At 32.1% G+C, this 20,663-nt stretch overlaps 1 protein-coding gene across 1 annotated transcript in view; it reads left to right on the forward strand.

Annotated features, from left to right (window-relative positions):
* Window positions 1-434: 434 nt before the first annotated feature.
* The window catches only part of LOC129223413 (ATP synthase subunit gamma, mitochondrial-like), a 30,156-nt gene continuing 9,927 nt past the window's right edge, over window positions 435-20,663 (forward strand). Inside the window, exons 1-5 of the mRNA XM_054858008.1 lie at window positions 435-564; window positions 2,383-2,417; window positions 2,580-2,711; window positions 7,126-7,327; window positions 16,589-16,732. Of these exons, the coding sequence (XP_054713983.1) occupies window positions 521-564; window positions 2,383-2,417; window positions 2,580-2,711; window positions 7,126-7,327; window positions 16,589-16,732 (557 nt within the window). The 5' untranslated portion in view covers window positions 435-520. The remainder of the gene's footprint in view (window positions 565-2,382; window positions 2,418-2,579; window positions 2,712-7,125; window positions 7,328-16,588; window positions 16,733-20,663) is intronic.

Consider the following 20,663-nt stretch of genomic DNA (forward strand, 5'->3'; position numbering starts at 1 on the left):
AATCATTTTTATTTATCTGTGTGATTTTTTTTGCACAAAAAGACAATTAAACTCTTTTCGTTGGAGGGGTTTACGTATAAAGAACAGGCAGCATGTCATATTTTAGGAAAAAGGAAGTGATGTCACTGAGTCTTAGACACGCCTATAACTTGGACTTTTCTCAAAGGTGTAAGTAGCCGGCGAAACTTAACATTTTAACCAATCCACTGATTAATTTAAATTTGAAACTAAAGGAAATTTACTGCTTTAAATAAAATAATTTGATACTTTAATTGATAAAAAATTTGGTTAATTGGTTGCGATGCAAGAACTTCAACGTTATTTTAATTTTCCCTACAGTGTAAAAACAGCCGGCTAAGTGGGACACTAATTCATGTCAATCATCTGCAGATCTTTTCAACGACACACCTCTTTTGTGATAAACTAGTGGAGGAGCAAAGCATCTACAGTTACTTCTCACGTCCGGAAGGTCGTGTTAAAAAACTTTTATTTAGACTTTTGCATTTTCTACCATTCCAAAATGTATTCTACAGTTGCAAAAGTTGTGACCCTTTCTCCAATATGGTAATTATTGAATTGTTGATCTTTTACACAATTAGAAACAACGAAAATCTTGTGAACTCTTCTGAGTTTCAGTTCCAGGAGAGTATTCTGATATGTTTTCAGCCGATTTAAAATAACTTATTTTTTGTTGCAGTAACAGCTATTTTAGTTTTGTTGCAACAAAATTCCAGAATTCATTTGTCTGAAACTCACCAAATTTTGTTACAAGCATTGAGTGTTGCTGGAAAAATTAATACTTTAATTATTTTTCTATATTATGCTATGTGAATTCTGCTATGGTAACTAGAAATGTGGTTTCAAGAATTTTTTTAGCAAAAAATCAATATTTCTGGAAATTAGTGCTTCATATGTCATTTCTTGTATTACAAGACTTGTACATATTGGCAGTTTTTAAAAGAATTACAGTTGTATTTTTTATACTCTCGTTCAGTGTTTTCAAGTAATTTAATTGCATTGCAAAGAAAATAAAATTGTTAATTCATGCAATCGATGCAAGGATAGATCCAGAAAATTTTCAAGGAGTGGGCGATTATTTTTTACTCTTTGGAACTTCAATTTCTAAAAATTTTCAGAGGAGTATACTAAACCCCGTCCCTTACCCTTACATAATCAAAAGTGTGTCCTACAGTTGTGTTTCTTTTGAAAAATATTCACTGAGAGCCCTCGAACCTATCTCGAATATCATCCAAGATCATCTAAAAATATGGTTTTGGAACTTCAATTTAGAAAAAAAATTATTTAGAAAGTTCCAGTCCTTATCGACTAGAGAAATAAGAGATGGACTAGGATTTCATTTTCAAGACTTGAATTTCGGGAAAGAGCTCCCATTCTCCTTACGCCATCGAAGATTGTGTAACATTGCATTTTTGGAACTTTAATGTCATAAATATACCTAAAGCAAGTTCCTGCTCCTCGGCTCAAGAGGGTGTAGGGGGCGATCGCCCCTACCACCCCTCCCTTGTATCCGTCCTTGAATTGTCATCTAAATCTTAAAAGATCTTTTTTCTCAATCGGTTTTTAATGTGCATGGGAGTTGTTCAATTTTATCATTTAATCTTTGTTGTTCGGTGAAAAGGGGCTTCACGTAGATGTCTTATGTCCCTGAGACATATTTTTGCCTAGTTAAAAAATTGTCCCTGCAACATATAGCAATGCAATCTTAAGTTACAAATTTGTGTGTCTTCAAGCTCTTGGTATTATTACTATTTATGGATCTACTACACCAAAATAAACCTTTTAATTGTTCCATAATTGATAATTTTTTAGTAGTTCTTTTAACTATAATAAATGGGCTTCTGAATGTCTTTTACAGAAGGCTTTTAAACTATTCAAACTTTCCTAAATAAGAGACTGAATGTCGATCTCGGCAGCAGAATTTCTTTCAGCATTTTGCAATTCAATTTGAAAACCTCAAAAACAGTCTGCAAGATGAACCATTATTAGATTAATTATAAACTCTAAATGATCACCGAGAAATGCTTAAAAATAAGATTCTCAAGTCTAAACATATAAATGCATGCTTTCTGTGGATTAAGTCCCAGAAACTACAGTACAAGTCTTCGCTTGCTGAAATTTAAGATTTTTTTCTCTTAAAAATGTTTGTTTTTTCATCCCCTTCTTAGAAATGTATATTTTCTCAAGAATCTGCTATGTACTTAGCAGCTTTGCACTGTTTATGCTGCCCAGATACCAGTTAAAGATTTCGAATGATACAACTTTATTTTCTTAGTTTTTAAAACTATTAGATGTATAAGCTTTTCCTTAAAATTTTGATATTGTGTTTATTTAAAAATTTTAATTTTATTTTTGTATTTCTAGTATCCAATCCCGTGGAATGGCCACCCTGAAGGACAGTAAGTGCTTTCGATGTTTCATGTTTGTGTAATGACTTTTTTCAATAAATTGGGGGAAAAAAGATTTTTAATGTTTCACTTTTATTTATTTTTTTAAGCGATTATAGATTAATATAGTAAGATGAAAACTAGCTCTGAATAATTTAATTTTTTAAATTCCAGTTCGAATGCGACTGAAGTCTGTCAAAAACATACAGAAAATTACCCAGAGTATGAAGATGGTGTCTGCAGCTAAGTATGCTCGAGCAGAGAGAGAGCTTAAACAAGCTAAGCCCTTTGGAGAGGGGGCCCAATGTAAGTAACAATGCCTGTCTTGATTTGGTACTTATACATATTTTACTTTTTGATGCAAGTATTTTGAGTCTATATACAAGAATTTGAACATAAATCTGTTTCATTATGTATTAAATCTGTTTCATCAATTCAATTCTTGCAGTTAATTACAAAAGTAGTGTATTGTTAATTCTAACAGCAACAGTAAATTATTAATAAAATAACTTAGTGTTGCTTTCTAGTTTAATGTCATTACAAATTTGTATTTTGAAACATTCTTTTTCAATAAAATATTAAGTACAGGGTGATCCAAAAGTCCCTCAACCTGTTTGAAAATACATTGAAATTCCGTAACAACAAATACCAATACAACGAACTGTCCATTCATGGGCGGATTTATGGAGGGGCAGAGGGGGGCAATGCCCCCCCAGTTTTGGGAGGACTTTATGTAATAACAACATGTCTTCCAAAAATTAAAAAAAAATATATATATATTATTATTTTCTTTTTTGAATAGTTCAGAAGGGTATAGGTGGATTTATAGGGGGGGGGGCATAGGGGGCAATGCTCCCCAGTTTTGGGAGGACTTTATATAGTAGTAAGACATCTTCCAAAATCTTAAAACAAAAAAATCATGACTTAAACCATTTGGACAAGTATATGAAAATATAGGCTAAACAAGCTATACATTAAGCTGCAACACTTATAATAATTGACGATTATTTTAACAAATTAGAACCTAAAGCAAAGGGTAAAAAAACTCCCCCGCCCATTTGCGCTAACAAAATGATCTATGAAATAGCGCTAACAAAACGAATCATTATGACTTGTGTCCACATTTGAAGCATATTTGTGCATAATATTTATGTTCTTAATAGATTAATTGGCCTTTTGAGAAATTCCAAAAAACATAGTTTTTCCCTTTTCTCTCTTTCTCCTTTTTTTTAAAAAGAGAGAGTGAGAGAGAATAAATACTACCGCAAATTGAATAAAATTCAGTTATCTGAGTGTTCTGATTAAATTAATCTTTTTACTTAGAGGAAGAGTAAAATTTTACTTACTTTATAAATACTGTTTAAAAAGTAAGGTAAGACATAATCATCTAAGTCTAAGTGAGGCAGTCCTTGTCACTATTGAAATCTAAATAATTGAGTCATCAAAAGTTTTGAAAAAGTTTGCTGAAATTTTTATAAAAGACTATAAAAACCTAACAAAGATTGGAACAATCATAAAAATCCTTCAACCGTAAAAACTGACGAATTTTCGTAAAAATTACGAAAAAATCAAGTAAAAATTTGCAGGTAAGAGTGAATTACAAACAGGGCTGAATTTGCCTATAAGATAAACAAGCTATTGCTTAGGGCCCCTGCTTTGAAGTAACCCTAACTCCCAAAAAAAATTCATGATTCGTTTCTTGAAAAATGGAAATTGCTTGAAAAAACTAATTTCATTTTTAAGTGCTTGAAAACCTTGAATATTTGGAAACGTGTGGCTACAAATCTTAAATTTTAAAATTTCTAACAAATGGTAGAGGGGGAGGAATGCCAAAATATGTCAAATTTCAGCTCCTATCCTGTATTAAAAAGGTAAAAATCATGGTTCTCACGTTTGTAACATATTATTTGAAATAAATTTTTGTGACTCACATGTTTCATATCTTGCTATTTATTCAATCCCGAATGCAGTATTTTGGAAATTCTTTTGTATTGATTGCTTTTATCTTACTTCTTCTGTAGTATCTGTTTAGCACAGAAAAAAATACACACTACTTTTATTTTCTTTTCGTTTTTTGCCCCACTTGCAACTGAAGAAAAGTTGTTGTCATGAGAAATCTATGGTTTCTTTTTTCTTTTAAATTTAAAATAGCTATTTCTCACAAAGTTAGAACAGGACTGTAAAAATTTACAATCAAGTACTAAAATATCAGAGACTGGAAAGTACAAATGATATGTGTTAAATAATTTTATTTATTCTAGAGTCCTTGAAAATAATTAGAAAAGTCTTTGAAAATCCGAAGCAAAGTGGGCTCCAATTACTTCTACTGCATATTGTTAATCTGTTTAGCCAGGAGGAAAAAATGATACACTACCTCTATTCCTTTTCGTTTTCTGCACTACTTATAATTAAAAAAAGGTTGTTGTAAGGAGAAATCTATAGTTTATTTTTTCTTTCAAACTTAAAATGGCTGTTTCTTACAAAGTTTGCACAATATACAACAACTGTATAAGCTATTTATCAATTTCTATGTCTATCCAATTAACCTTTATAAGGCTTCAAAATGCAGAATTTTCTATCCATTTTACAAAGTATCCTCAGGGGGAGAATACCCCGGACCCCCTAAAATTGGTGATATTCTATATCCCGCTTAAAAGGGAGCCTTGCGTCACTCTGTTGATACCAGTCACCTCTCTTAAGGTCAATTCAAAAAGGATAGCATGAAAACACACATTAATGAAAACGACGCAGAAGAAAGTAAAGCATGGACTTATGCATCACAGGAAACAGACAAAAACATGGGAGTGGGGGGCAATAAAAATGATGCTCAAAAAAAAAAAAAAATCCTGCCCCTCCAGGAACTCAGTCCTAAATCCGCCTATGTATCCATTCCAACAAAATAAATATTCAGTCCCGATTTAATTTCCAATACATTGCTTGAATTCCATTACAGAAAAATTCCTGTTATAGTGAACAAAATTTGCTGTCCCTTAAAGTTTGTTACAATTTAATTTCACTGTGATTTTAATTAAAAAGGATCATTCATTTCAATCACAAATTATCTGCCTGGTTGGCAACAGTATGTATTTGAAGTGGCTGGTCATTTTTATTTTCAATTCCCCCATGTTTCAACTTTCCAAGCTTTTAGTTTGTAGTGTGTATTTTTTTTTCCAGGATAAAATTTTTTTCTTAATTGGGCAATATTTTGTAACTCGTTCATTAGAAGTCATTTGGGTTACCTTTAATAATAAACTTCCAAACGCTTTCGCACCCAATCAAGACAATACTCTTTTAATTAACCCCCTCCTGCTTGTCCTCATCGAAATCACAACCTGAGCTTTGGTCTTTCACTTTCTGTTCCTGTGATATTTCCGGGCTAGAGCATGTAAAGTTCAAGGTAAAAAAAATCTAATAATGAGAAGAAGAAAAAATATGAATATTGTACAAATACATTTATTTGTGTAATTATTTTGACAAAAAAATATATTCACTTATATGACCATTTTCTTGAAAATAATAAGATTGTCAAGAGGTTAACATCTTGCCTTTGTAAAAGTGATAGTGTTGGAGACTAGAAAAGTAATGGGTCCTCATCTTTACTCGGCCAGCACAATCTGGACAATTGGTAAAGCAAGAGGTTCAATTTCCCTTCAAAGAGTCAAAAACCTAGCGTTGCATTAAAAACTTTGTTCTGTACAGTTTTCAAAAGGTAGGAGCAATCACAGACCTAAACTTTGAAGTTTTTAACATTAAATAATTTTTATTTTAATTCACTCAAATAATTTTGAATAAAATTATAATACTGTATAAAGACAGAACTTGACATAAATTATGGAAAACATATTCTTCAAATATCTTTAAAAAAAAATTTTCCTTTGTTAAAATGCACAATTTTAAACATTCAAAACGTTAACTGGGCAAGTATACCATCGAAGATTTAAAAAAAAAAATATTTCCACATGTTTCAAACAAAATTAGGGTTTGGATCTTGAACTGAATATTTTTTTAGAAGTAAAGACACATTATTTTTTTTGTAAATGAATTTACAAAAAAGTAAAGTCGGACATCTGATGTATATCCAAACATAACGATCTGGCAAAGGCGCCCATTTAAGGGGGCAAGGGGGGGCTCGAGTCCCACCCCCACCCCCCCTTAGAAATTAGAACTTTCTTGTTTTTAGTATTTTTTTCTTTCCAAAAATGTAAAAATATTTTTTCTCCAGCCATTAATGAATAAGTAATTGAAATTGTAAAATTTTAATGACTCTAACCTGTCCTGAAATTGGTTTTCATGGCGAAAATATCATGCTAAACCATGGTTAAGATATTTGAGCAACCCTCTTACAATTTTGCATATTGGCGCCCATGCAATCTGGACAATGCTATTTGAGAACTAAGTCTCTGATATATGTGCTTTGAAGGTATTTATCTCACGTCAATGTGTTTTCATAAGCTTTAATACACTATATTTGAAACAAAATCATTTTTCTTAAACATACATTTGAAATGTTCGAATTTCATTACAATTTAGGCGCTGATAATTCTGTCGGTTAATTCATTATTATAGGTGATTGAATTTCGGTTTCTTCTGTTCTTATAACAAAACATATTTTAAAAAAAAAACGCGAGTGGGAGGTCAATGTTTTGCTTGATTTTAGTGGTTTGTTTATGCCTGTAGTTTTAATTCTTGATCATAAACTTTCTCTGTGATCACTTCATAGCTTTTTATGAAAGTGCTCAAGTGAAAGGAGATGTTGCCAAGCCAGGCACCCTGATCGTTGCCATGACGTCAGACAGAGGTCTTTGCGGTGCAGTGCACAGTGGTGTGGCCAAACGCATCAAGGGCATGCTAGGGGAAGCGGCTGACAACTCTGACATGAAGGTGATCTGCATTGGAGATAAGTCAAGGGCCATGCTGCAGAGGTGAGTTATGATAATAAAGCTGTTTTTTCTTTTTATAACATTAATGATTGATATTTAATCTTACTAAAATAAGGTTTTTTTATTGCACATAAACTTTATGCAATATAATTAATTTTTCTAAGCGATTGTGTATTATCTGTTTGGAATTAGATGAAGAATAAATCACCTAAAACTCATAAAACATCTTTTAAAAAAAGAGCAGAAAACCTTAAAATCTCACCATAGTATTATAGTCTTTTGAAGGATGTGGAGTTACAGGGTTCGTACACTCCTTATAAACTCTTGCTTCTTAAGAAAATAAAAAATGGGCCCTTTAAAGTCCTGAATTCTCCTATTATCTCCTTACAAACTCCTTATTTTTTAATCTACATGGCCTTAAAGATTTCCTTCTATCATTAATCCGATACGAGTGCATACGATGTACCAAATTTTACCAAAATTCTGGTATTTTGTTGTCAGTTAATACCAGAAATCCAATTTTTTTGTTAGACTATTTTCTTCCCTACATCCGAATTTTTTTCCTTACTCTAAATTCCTGATGATTATGTTGACAATCAAAAAATCTTGAAGACTTCTTAAAGTATCATTTTACATTTTTGTTGCTTTAACAAATTCTTTTTTTGCCGTTTTTAGACTTTTGAATTTGTTGTTTTTAAAATCACAAAGTTAAAATCTTCAAACAAAATTCTGTGTCCTTTATGAGAGTCAAAAAGTTAAAATCTAAATCGCTGGTTTAATTTGACTTTTGCTTCAATTAATAATATGTTTGTTGTAGAGCTCTAAAATGCAATTCTAAAATAATTTACTTTAATAAATTTTTTTATGTGCCGTTCTGTTTACTTTTAACGCGTTCACTTCAAAAATCGCAATCCCTTTGCATCCGCCATGGCAAAAAGATTTTTTGCATTTGTGACATTTACTATGCCTTGTAAAGAGTCAGAGAAATGAAGTTATATTTATATTTTTATTAAATTCATTAAACTAAAAGTTTTTAGCAAAATTATTGCTCTTTGAGATTGTCCAATGTTAGAAAGTACAGAATCGCTGGCTGAAATTAATTTTTGTTTCAATTATTTTGAGCATTTTAACTAATACGTAACATGTGTAGTTGGCAAGGTTTGTGATTTTTTTTTTTTTGATTGAAAAAAGAAATTGAAATAATAAATCTACCGTTCATCATATCAGACTTATAAAGTTTTTTTTGCCCTTCTTACAGACAGACAGACAGGTGATTAAAACTTCAGATGATACTTGTAAAAATAATCATTTTATGGACAGCAACATTTGTCAAAAGTTTGCATTCAAAATTTTTACGGGATTGAAAATCCCGCAGGATTTTGCTGTCAACCCCACAGGATTAATCCCACTGAATATGGTGTGGAATCCCGCAGGATCAGCATTGGAAACTCTAGTTAACCCCCTCCCCCTCGCATTTGAATTTGATTTCGAGTGGGCTCAAGTCTAAGAAGCAGTAAATGCATATTTTGCTGTAAATTTACTATAAATTTGTGCATTCAATGTATTGTATGAAAGCAAAATGAATAATAAAAGAGTTGTGCATGATTTTTCTGAAATATGTTTTGAAATGTGCCTCTTTAAACAATACACTAGTCCTTAAAAAATAAAATGAACGCCTGTAAAACTCCTTAAAAACTCCTTACTTTTAATTTTAAGTTGAGTATGAAACCTGCAGTTATAAAAAGGACCAAAAGTACTTATAGTTCATTCTCTGAAAAGGTAGACCAAAAGAAAACAAATGGGCTGCCAGAAAGTTTTACCCTTTTTGGAGATTTTTTCTGCGATAAAGAAAGTAAAACAATATTCTCAGTCTACTTGTCACTAATTAGTAATTGTCCACTCAAAACATATGTTATTGACACAGCCAAATTACACACTTTGTTTGCATCTAGTATTGCCACCTCTATCTATTATTCCCGTAATCAGTGTTTAGTATCCTTCTTAATTTCCTTGATTGTACACTTAGAAAAGATTAAGATGAATATAAGAAAAAAATGAATTTGTTACAAATAAATGAAGCTTCTTATTTAAAATAAACTGTCATAAAGATTTACTACATTTTCTCTTGCCATTAAAAAAATTAAAAATACAGCGATGGTGGCTATGTATGTTTGTGGAGAATGTCACAATAAAATTCACAATGAACATTTTGAAAAATCAACCACAATGTTTATTCTTACTAAAAATGTGAATAATTTTTATTTGGAAAAAAAAGATGTACCAATAATATTGACAATCCATGAAGAAAATAATGAGTGCTTTACCACAAGAGTAAATGCATAGATCATTTAGTTAGATTCCTTACAGTTTACCTCCTATCATGCAAAATACAATATCACCAGTCAAATACTATCATTTATTGTCAAAATGATATCAATTAAATGTCAGCATGCTTTTTAAATGCAAGTTAAATGAAGCTGATGAAAAAATAATATTTTAGGAAGATTTTTGTAAAAAAATATGGACTAATTTTTATTTGATTAAAATCTCTATTTTAAAAATGGAGAAATAATGTACAAGCAAGCACTCCCCCTAAAACACTTGTTGAAATTAACTCTCTCAAAATATTTGTCTATACCTGTAAACCTATGATTGCAGATAAAAAAAAAAGTGCACAAACTAATAAAAATATTTGAATATGCCCTAAAATGACATGTACGTGCCATAGTAGTGTCAAATTTGTGTTTATACATGACTGATGTAAAATAATGAAAAAAAAATTAATAAAGTAATTTATTATTAATTATCATTGCAAATGATTGTACATAACAACCTGGTTTGATTATACACTCCTCAATGATGAATTTTCAACAACTGTAAGGAAAGGTCGTCAAGCATTAAAAATTTTAGAATTGTTAAAAATCCTGTGGTAATGATAGGCAAATGACTAAAAAATAGAGATCAAACATTCAAATTGACTAATTTTTGTCAATATATAATGTGAGATGTAACAACACCTAGGGATGAAATGTGAGCACATTACGCATCCTGACATGCAATCAATTACAATTGGGAATAGTTGTTTGCCAAGTATTCTGCCATTCTAAATTCATTTGTGTATGTAAAATGGATATTTCTCCAATCTAAACTCCATTGCCTGCTTCCTCATGCTGTACTTGTTTTTGAACGTAATGTTGGTATTCAATAGAACACAAGAAGCTGGTCTTCTATTTTGTTATCTTCTAATTTCATGCAAGCATCTTTTGATTGCTTGTGCAGACTGTTGGGTACTTTGGATTTGAAATGTGTTGTCTAATTGCACTGATGGTACTTTAGGAATCACTACTTACCACCATTCTAACGAGATGGTCTGGCTGTTGCTAAGTTTCTCTTTGTTCATTCTATTCCTGAAACTTTTCATTTATGATGCAATGCTGTGTTCAAACATTTCACTAGACATTTCCTAAAATTCAAATTGTAATTAGCTATGAAAATATGCTTTTTGATCAGTCAATTTAACTACTCAAGCACCCCCACCCACTTTCTCCAAATAAGAGCTAAGCACTTGAAGAATAAATCATATACAAATGTTTTGTACTCATTTAGTGATTTGTATGATTCTACCACTTTCCCTTTTGGATATGTCAACTTCATTGTTGAGGATCTGATGTCCAAAACCAACATGGGGGGGGGGGGGATACCCACAAAAAATTACTGTAATATGAGGATAAATAATGATGGATATGAGACTTCAGGATGAGGCAAGGGCGCCCATATGCAAAAATTGTAAGGGGGGGGGGGCTCAGATATTTTCCCCATGGGTTAGGAGGGTATTTTCTCCATAGAAACCGATTTCAGGACAGATTAGAGTCATTAAAATATTTCATTTTTAATAACTTATTCATTTATGACTGGAGAATAAATGTTTTTACATTTTTGCAAAGAAAAAAGTACCAAAAGCAAAGAAGTTCTAATTTCAAAGGGGGGGACTTGAACCCCCCTTGCCCCCCTATATGGGTGCCCTTGGGATGAGGGCAGACTTTTGTCTGAGGGCTGAACATCAGTTTGTCTTTCTGCCTTTCTTTTTTCTAATTTCTTGATATTTCTTCAGAACATCAAAGTATAAGTTTTCACCAATCAAGGAGTGCTTGTCTGAAGAATTTAACGACATACTTCTTTTGCTTTCATTACTGCTGCATAAGTTTAATTTTCTTATCAAAATAAATAGCTACATTATGTGTGAAAAGAATTCTGCTGGCATACCCTCCCCCCTCTCTTATCTGAATAATGTTAAATCAAGACAAAATATTTATTTAAAAAAAATGTTTTTTAAACATTAAATCAATTATATTAATTTTGGTAGATAACAGAGTAGCAAAGCAAGAGACATTAAGTTAAAAAACCATTTATTGGTTTATGTTACATTCAAAAATAAGAATATGCTCACTGAGCTGATAAATAAATCAAACTTATACATTTTGACCCTGCGTCAAATTTGACCAACAAACCATTAAACCAATTGAGCACCTTTCCAACTCTAGAGTTCGTGCTTATATACGTAGAAAAACAACTACGCCACCTAGGTAATTAACATATTGTCGCACTTTCAGTTCGAATACTGTCATTCGGCCCCATCGGACTGAAAACTAAAAAAATAAATAACAGAACATAACACAAATTATAACTGTTCACCATACAACATGGTCAAGAATTTTTTACGCCTTTGATTTGTAAACGGCTTCGTAAAATAATCTGCACAATTTTTATCTGTTGATACAAATTTCAACTGAAAATATTTTTCCTTTAATAAATCTCTAAAGAAATGATACTTAATGTCAATATGACGAGTTCGTTTGTTTTCGATTGGAGAGTTTGCAAAATCAATCGCAGCAGTATTATCACAAAATAAAAGCGATTCATCAAATTGAATGTTCAAATTCGAAAGTTCCCTGCAAATTCTCGTAAACCACAATATTTCTTTAGCTGCTTCTACTAGAGCAATGTATTCCGACTCCATCGAGCTAGTAGCCACACATTTTTGTTTAGCAGTTCGCCAATTAACTGGTACATTATCCAAAAATATTATGTTACCACTGATTGATTTTCTATCATTTAAACATTGTGCATGTGCTGCGTCAGAATAACAACTTAAACGAAATTTTCTAGCTCTAGCCAAATCTAATCCTAACGATTCTGTGTCTAAGACATAATTAAATAACTTAACTAAACTTTTCCAATGATCCATTAAAGGATTCTGTTGTATTGAGAAAGTACATTCACAGCATACATTATGTCCGGCCTTGTGCGAGTCGCTAAAAAAGCCAAACACCCTAACAAATTACGATAAGGCAAATTTAATGCAACTTGTTCATCCAAATTCTGATGATCCTTCGACAAAAATTCCTTTACCATAGGTAAACTTACAAAACTTCTATTAATCCAACTAAATCGTTCTTTTAAAATTTTAATATAACTTCTTTGATGTAAGCTTAACTTATCATTCCGCTCGAATTCAATTCCTAACAATTTAGAAGTTTTACCTAAGTAATTTAAATCAAATTTTTGTTTCAATACATTTACAACATTGATAATATTTGATTTGCATTCACCAAATATAATTATATCGTCTACATAAACAAGTAACAATATATTTTTACTCTTCAGCATGTAAACACAATTACACCAATTTAATTTAACAAATCCAAAAGAAAGTATAACTGCATCAAATGTTTGAAACCATGCCCTTCCAGATTGATGCAACCCATAAATAGCTTTATTAAGTTTGCAAACCCAATCTGGTCGTTTTGAATTTACAAAGCCTGGGGGCTGTTTCATATAAATTTCATGCTTTAAGTCCGCATATAAGTACGCACTTTTGACATCTAGCTGGACATCTTTCCATTTTAAAATTACTACAAATATTGTGAAAAATAAACGTATAAGGGATATGTCCAGTACTGGGGAGAATACTTCTTCGTACGTTTCAGACCCCTGTGAGTACCCAAGTGCGACCAACCTACTTTTGAAAGACTTTGTTTCACCTTTACAATTAAACTTTTTAGTGTACACCCACCTACAACCAATTATTTTTACATTTTTATCTGGTGGTGGTACTAAGTCGTAAACTTTACGTTTTTCCATAATTTCAAGTTCATGCTGCATTGAACGTTCCCAATCTGCAGATTCTAGACAGTTTCTCGCTTCAATTACATTTTTAGGAATAAAAACTAAATTGACCTCTACTTCGTCTAAATTTCCAGTTGGCTTAAAATTAAAAAAATCTTTATCAAATAATATGTTATTTGTTTTACAAAATTTCCTCACATTTTTGATACAATTGAACTTATGATTATCATTTTCAAGTTTGTAAAACACATCTATTCGCGAATTATCTTTTCTGGGCTGTTCGAAACGAATCCATTTTCCCTTTACTGGATTTTTCAATTTCGAATTTTTTTGATTTTCTGAATCACCTGTACTTTCACTTTCCGATTCTTCAGAAGTTTGTTCCCGACTAGATAAATCTTCCGACTTTAATTTTGAGTGTGAATGTTTTAATTCAATTTTTTCACTCTCACTATCACTTGAACAATCCGACTCATAATCGTTAAGTTTTATGTTTACATCAGTAACATTCTTTAAAGGTACAGAGTTTTTTATGCCCAGTATCGCGTCCATTGCTATTTTAGTCTCATCAAAGTTAACATGAATTGTCTCGATAACTTTACCATTAGAAGGAAAATAAATTCGATACCCCCTTGTGTTTACGGCATAACCAACCATAACACCCGGTTTTCCCTTAGGTGATAATTTATCCCTTTTTTGCTTAGGAATGTGAGCGTAAGCCAAACGACCAAATACTCTAAAATGTTTGACTGAAGGTACATTTCCATACCATAATTCAATAGGACTTTTGACTCTTTTTCCTACAGGAATTCGATTTCTTACATGAACGTAATGAAAAAGCGCTTCAAGCCAAAATTTCTTTGGTAACTTAGATTCGATTAACATTGCCCGAACGGCATCCATTGCGTAACCATTAAAGCTTTCGGCAAATGGATTCATTTCTGGCGTCATGATAACAGTTCTTTCATGTCTAATCCCTCTTTCTTCAAGAAATTTCCCAAATTCAATATGACAGAATTCAAGTCCGTTATCACTACGAACGCATTTTAATTTACAGTCAGATTGTTTTTCCGCTAATGAAATAAATAACTTAAACTTAGAAAACACCTCCGATTTTGCTTTTAAAGGATAGATCCACACACGACCTGAATATTCATCAATTATCGAAAGATAGTACACATACCCATTTTCTGTTTTAACAGGCGACTTTCCCCATACATCAGTGTGAACTCTTTCTAACACCTTTTGAGCCTTCACTGTGTTTGATTTTTTAAAAGATGAACGTTTAGATTTTGCTTCCTGACATACATCACAGATACTCTTATAAATTGGTATCTCTGGTAAATCCCTCACGGCCCCACTCTTTGAGATCTGGTTCAGTTTATGATAATTACAGTGTGCAAAACGTCTGTGCCAAAGTTCAATTTTCTCACTAGAAGTTACGTTTGCTGTAGGGTTTCTCAGACTATTTTCTTGCCAAATTGGTTCAATTTCATAGAATTGATCCCCTAATTTAAATTCAAACCACTTGCTACGATCCGCAGAATAAACGGTAGCTTTACCATTTCCGCAAACAGTTTTATAACCATACTTATCTAGCATAAGTCCTGAAAATAAATTTCGCCTCAGATCTGGAGCATATAACACGTCTCTCAAATTAACTTCCACAAATTCCCCATCACATTTCACATGAAATTTTAACGTACCAACGCCTTTAATCGGCGCATGAGAATTTCTAGTTGCAACAGACATATTTTGTTCTTTAATTTCACGAAAGTCATTTAAATGAGTTTTATCGTTTACGAAGTGATTTGTGGCTCCAGAATCCAGGACAAAACCTGTTTTCAAGTCTTTTACAAATCCTACATTACAATCAGAATCTGAACATTTGTTATCATTTGATATTACACTCAGATTTACGTTAGATTCAGTAATGCAACCTTTAAAATTCGGTTTCAGACTTTTGTTCGATTTGTTTTTAGATTTAAATTTAAAACAATTACGCTTTAAATGTCCATAAAGACCACATTCATGACATGGGCCTATTTTTAAAACATTATCTCGTTTTAAATTATTTTTCTCAAAAGTTAACTTTTGTGCGCTATTTTTACGGTTCTCATATTTTGTTACAAAAACAGAATTTTCATTTTTACCCTTGTCATAATCGATTAAATTTAACCTACTATTTTCTAGCAGCAAAGCTTCGGAGATTTTTTCAACAGTAAAATCTTTATCATCTACAGTATACAATTTCTGAACAATTCCATTAAATTCATCAGGCAAGTCTCTTATTAATTGAAAGCATATGTATAAATCATCTATTTTATGATTACTTTCATTACAACGAGTAGCAGATTGTTTAACCCTCCTAATAAACATTCCAATATTTTCATTTTCGGAATTAAACTTAATACGAAAAAATTCGTCTAAATTTCTCACCAATCTTGCTCGGGACTGCATGTCGAAATTGTCCTTCAGAACTTTCCACGCTTCGTGTGAGCTTTCTGTGTCATCAATAAGTTCTTGGTATCTTTCTTCCAAACAACTGTACATCAGAGAATACCCTTTCTCGTCTAGTCGCTGAAACTTGGCCATTTCCTTCGGATCCTTTCCATCAGGTTTCACTGAATCTCCTGTAACAATTTGCCAGCTTCCAACTCCCATAAGCGCCGCCCTCATTTTAGCTGCCCAACGTCTGTATTCACATCCGTTGAATTTCTCAACCTTTATCCCGATGTCTTCCGTGTCTCCAGCGAAGTCAGCCATTTTCCTTTTTTGACAAAACGGCAATAAAAAGTTCCAAGTAGATGTTTTTACTCTCGTCAATCTACTACTTTTGTCTCTGCTTGAAGATAACTATTATTGCGTTGCAATGGCCCCATAACCATTGGTAGATAACAGAGTAGCAAAGCAAGAGACATTAAGTTAAAAAACCATTTATTGGTTTATGTTACATTCAAAAATAAGAATATGCTCACTGAGCTGATAAATAAATCAAACTTATACATTTTGACACTGCGTCAAATTTGACCAACAAACCATTAAACCAATTGAGCACCTTTCCAACTCTAGAGTTCGTGCTTATATACGTAGAAAAACAACTACGCCACCTAGGTAATTAACATATTGTCGCACTTTCAGTTCGAATACTGTCAAATTTTGTTTTCAACTTTACAGGCAGTTTGGGAAAAACATCCTGGCTGTGTTCTCAGAGTATGGGAAAAGACCACCTACCTTTGATGATGCCACCACAATTGCAGATTACATGATCAACTGTGGCTTCACTTATGAGAGGGGTCTTATCATCTTCAATAAATTCAAGTAAGTTTTTCCTCATCAAACGAAGAAATAATGACAAAATAATCTTTCTGTGTGAAGATAAAACCAGAAAATATGGGAAAATCTGGAATTGGGTCTAAAATTCAGTTTGCCCCCAAAAGAATGTTGTGTAGTCAGGGGTCAGGCCAGAGGAAATTTGGGTCCGTAGACGGATCCTTCACAAAAATACGATCACTCAAAACAGACCCTTCACAAAATTCCGATCAACCATAACGGACCCTTCACAAAATTCTAATCAACAAAAACGGATCTTTCACAAATCATTTATTGTAAAAGCAAATCTAAAATCGTAATAATGGCTAATTTTTCAAAAGAAATGTCTGCATATTTCTATGATGCTTACTGTTTTTGTTATCGCAGCAGAATCAAAATAGCCAGCAACGATGTTGTTGCTATAAATTTTTCTGAAAATGTTATTTGACCTGCAGCTTGATATTGTTGCCTCAGCACCTTTCTCCCGCTGCTCTCAATCTAAACAATAATAACATATATCAGCGAATTGAACTTGGTACTGCTAACGAATAGAATAGCTATAGGTTGGGGAAGAAATTACACAAGTGATCACTTCAGATACGGTTACCAACTATAAAATTAACATTAACACTAAATATATAAACGTCTAGTAAACCTTTCACAGGGACTTGGAAAATATTCCTAACATTTTACCTTTATGGTATGATGTTTTAATGTTATCAATGAGCCTCCCCCCTCCCCCAATGCATTTATTAATGCTTATAAATTTAAAATTTTTCGTTTTTACAAGATAATTTTATTTTGCAAAAAAAAAAAAAAAAAGAAAAAAAACCTTTTACAAAAACTTTTTTGATTTTTCACAAAAACTTTTCGTTTTTCAGAAAATTATTCTGTTTTCACAAAAATATTTGATTTTTCACAAAAAACGGACCCTGTGAAAAACCCTGGATAGACCCCTGGTAGTGTTTTCGGTCCCTTCATATGTGCATATCAGGGTTGGGTTTTGGACTGTCCAAAACTAGTTTAGAATGGGACAGGTGGTTTTGACGGTCTAAAACTGCCCAACAGTGTCCGCAACTGTCTTAAACTGTCCAAAACTATGCTAAAGTTAAAGCGGCATAATCTAATCAATTTATATTTGCTGAAATAATTGTAATGCACTAATATCGATATTAATGAGGTTTCATTATAATGTATATTTGATAATATTTTTCTCCAAATTGTTCATTTAAAAAATATTTTACTTAACGAAGTTGCCAATAACTATTACATAAAAACTTCCTAATGTAAGAGTTGGTAGAGTTATGAGAGGAAATTCACAATACTACTAGGACAGCTAATTTCACTTCCATTTGTAACTCAAAGGAATGTTATTAAATGTGCTATATTTAGGTGCAAAAATAAATAAATAAATAAATGTTTTTCGAAAATAAGTTTTACATGACGTTTTAGTGAAAATTGTTTAAATCTTAGATTAAAGAACAAGAAATTGATGAATAAACACTTATATTATAAAACTTGTGCTATTCTTTTTTTAGTTCATATTTTTAATACATTCTGCAACTAAAAAAAATTGTAATTTATTGCATTTAAGTCGGTTATTGCACTATATTTTGAACACTTTCTTTTGCACACATGCAAAAATGTCAAAAAATTTGATGAATAAAAAAAAGAAAACTCCTGCATACAAATTGAAATTTTTAATGAAGAATTTAATTTCTAGGTAACTAGATTAAAATCAGCTGCATAAATAAGTTTCAAATATATTTATATTTTAATGTTCATATTGAATAAGTATATTAAATCATCAAAAAAATAATTTTGACATGTTTTGTTCTGTTTTTGATATTTTTTCACAAAATATAGTTTCTCAAGAAATAGTTTTGGACACCTTCGGATACAAGGACAAGGGTTGTGAACAGGATGATAAAAACCTTGCCAACCTGCTTTCATTTGCAAACATGCACAAACATAGGGAAATTTATTTACTATTACCAAAAATAAAATAAAAAATAAAATTAACTCATGCATGCAAATGGAAATTTTAATCAATAATTCAACTTCTATATAACTAGATTAAAATCAGCTGTATAAATAAGTTGAATGTTCTCACTGAATAAATATTTAATATAAAACATTACTTTGATACATTTTACTCTGTTTTTAATTGTTTCTCACGAAATACAATTTTTCTAAATATATAGTTTTGGACACTTTCGGACAGTTTTGGACACAAGGTTTTTGGACAGCTAAAAACCATGGTTTTTACCGTAATGTCCAAAACCTTGCCAACCCTGGTGCATATGCACCTATAAATGCATGGACAACAGAAATATCTATTTTAATCATACCCAATGTCGTTTTCAGAAAGTCACGAACTTCAATGATTGTCAACTTGCCTTTTACAACATGTACTGCTGAAAGATAGTTTCTAACTATGAAATGTTATGCCCGTGGCAGATATTAATTTTGCTGTCTACTACAAATTTTCCTAATTCAATGTCGTTCTTCAAAATTATAATATTTTCTTCAACAGTAATAAATATAGATGTCGCCACATCTTACAGTGACACAAGTCGATTGTGGTTATAAAAACATTAACGCTATAGCTTCATACTTTTTATAACTAACTCACAGTTAGAGCAAAATCATTTTCTTTGACTTTTCTCTTTGCAACTAAAAATGTTTCCTGATTTCACATTGTCTTGCAGATTTAATTCCATTTGTGCTCGTTAATTTGATATCTATCCTTTTCTGCTGTTTCCGACATTAATTAAGTATTGATGCTCTAACATGAACAGCAAACACCTGAAGAAAGTTTTATGGCTTCTAATTTGTTTCAAGAAAAAAATAATTTATATGATTGATTTGGTTTACTTAATAACAGTGGAAAAATGTCACTAACAAAAGGAATGTCCGTTTTCAATCAAAAATTAGTTATCTACCGCTCGCCCTATATCTTCAAAGATATCCTAAACTTTTATAAGTGTGAAAAAATGACAGATATCCTCCAACCCTCAAATTTTTAGTTTCGCCATAAAATATAAAGCACCTTTTAATATGGACTCCAGGTGACATGCATCCTTGCATTGTATTATATTTTAAAACTTGGGTGCACCAGCAAGTTTGAACTGTAAACAAGTTGTCTAAGCCTTATTAATTCTGTCTGTAATATTTTCCAGCGAACGGCGCCTAGTCGAGTAGTTTGGTTTTTTTGAGCAATCACGATTGCTTATTGTTCTCACTTGACCGCCCTTGATGTTCCGGTTCCCTTTTCAGCTTGGACCAGGCCTGCAGCACCACCGTCCACCGGCGGCGGCGCGGCTGGTCCTGAGCACTGTCCCCCGAAATCCACTTTTGCTGGGCGGTGGCGTCCATGTCCTACACACGCATGCGCATACACAGTCGCCTACGCGCGCACGCCTTTACACACATACACACTAGGGTGTCCCGTCCATATATGAGAAAAAAAAAATTTGAGCTACACTATCACAAGAGGTGTCAAAATTTGCGAAATTTTTCACAGATCACGAAAAAGGTTAAAAAAAATGGAATTGCGTGTCATCTTGAGGGCTCTACCGCTCTTTGAAGTTTTGCATATTTTACATTTTTGACATACCTAAACGATATGATTTAAAAAATACAAAAATAAAGTTTAGAAAGCATTTTATTTAAGAAACTAATGAAACAAAGCACAAGAAAAAAAAATAAACAAACTACAGTTTATAAATAATGACAAAAGTTTAGAATTTAAACTTATTTTTGTGTCCAAAATTTGGCATTTCTGCTCGAGATTGCAACTTGGTTCTAACGAAGCCATCTCTAGAAGTAGCGTTAGTAACACTTTGTGAAGCCTGTGTTATTAGTTTAACACATCTTTCCACAGATTGTGATTGGCAAGGAAAGTCAACGATTTCCAAGCTATTATCTTTTGCCATAA

Source organism: Uloborus diversus, chromosome 5 (genome assembly GCF_026930045.1).
Source record: "Uloborus diversus isolate 005 chromosome 5, Udiv.v.3.1, whole genome shotgun sequence".
NCBI lineage: Eukaryota > Metazoa > Arthropoda > Arachnida > Araneae > Uloboridae > Uloborus > Uloborus diversus.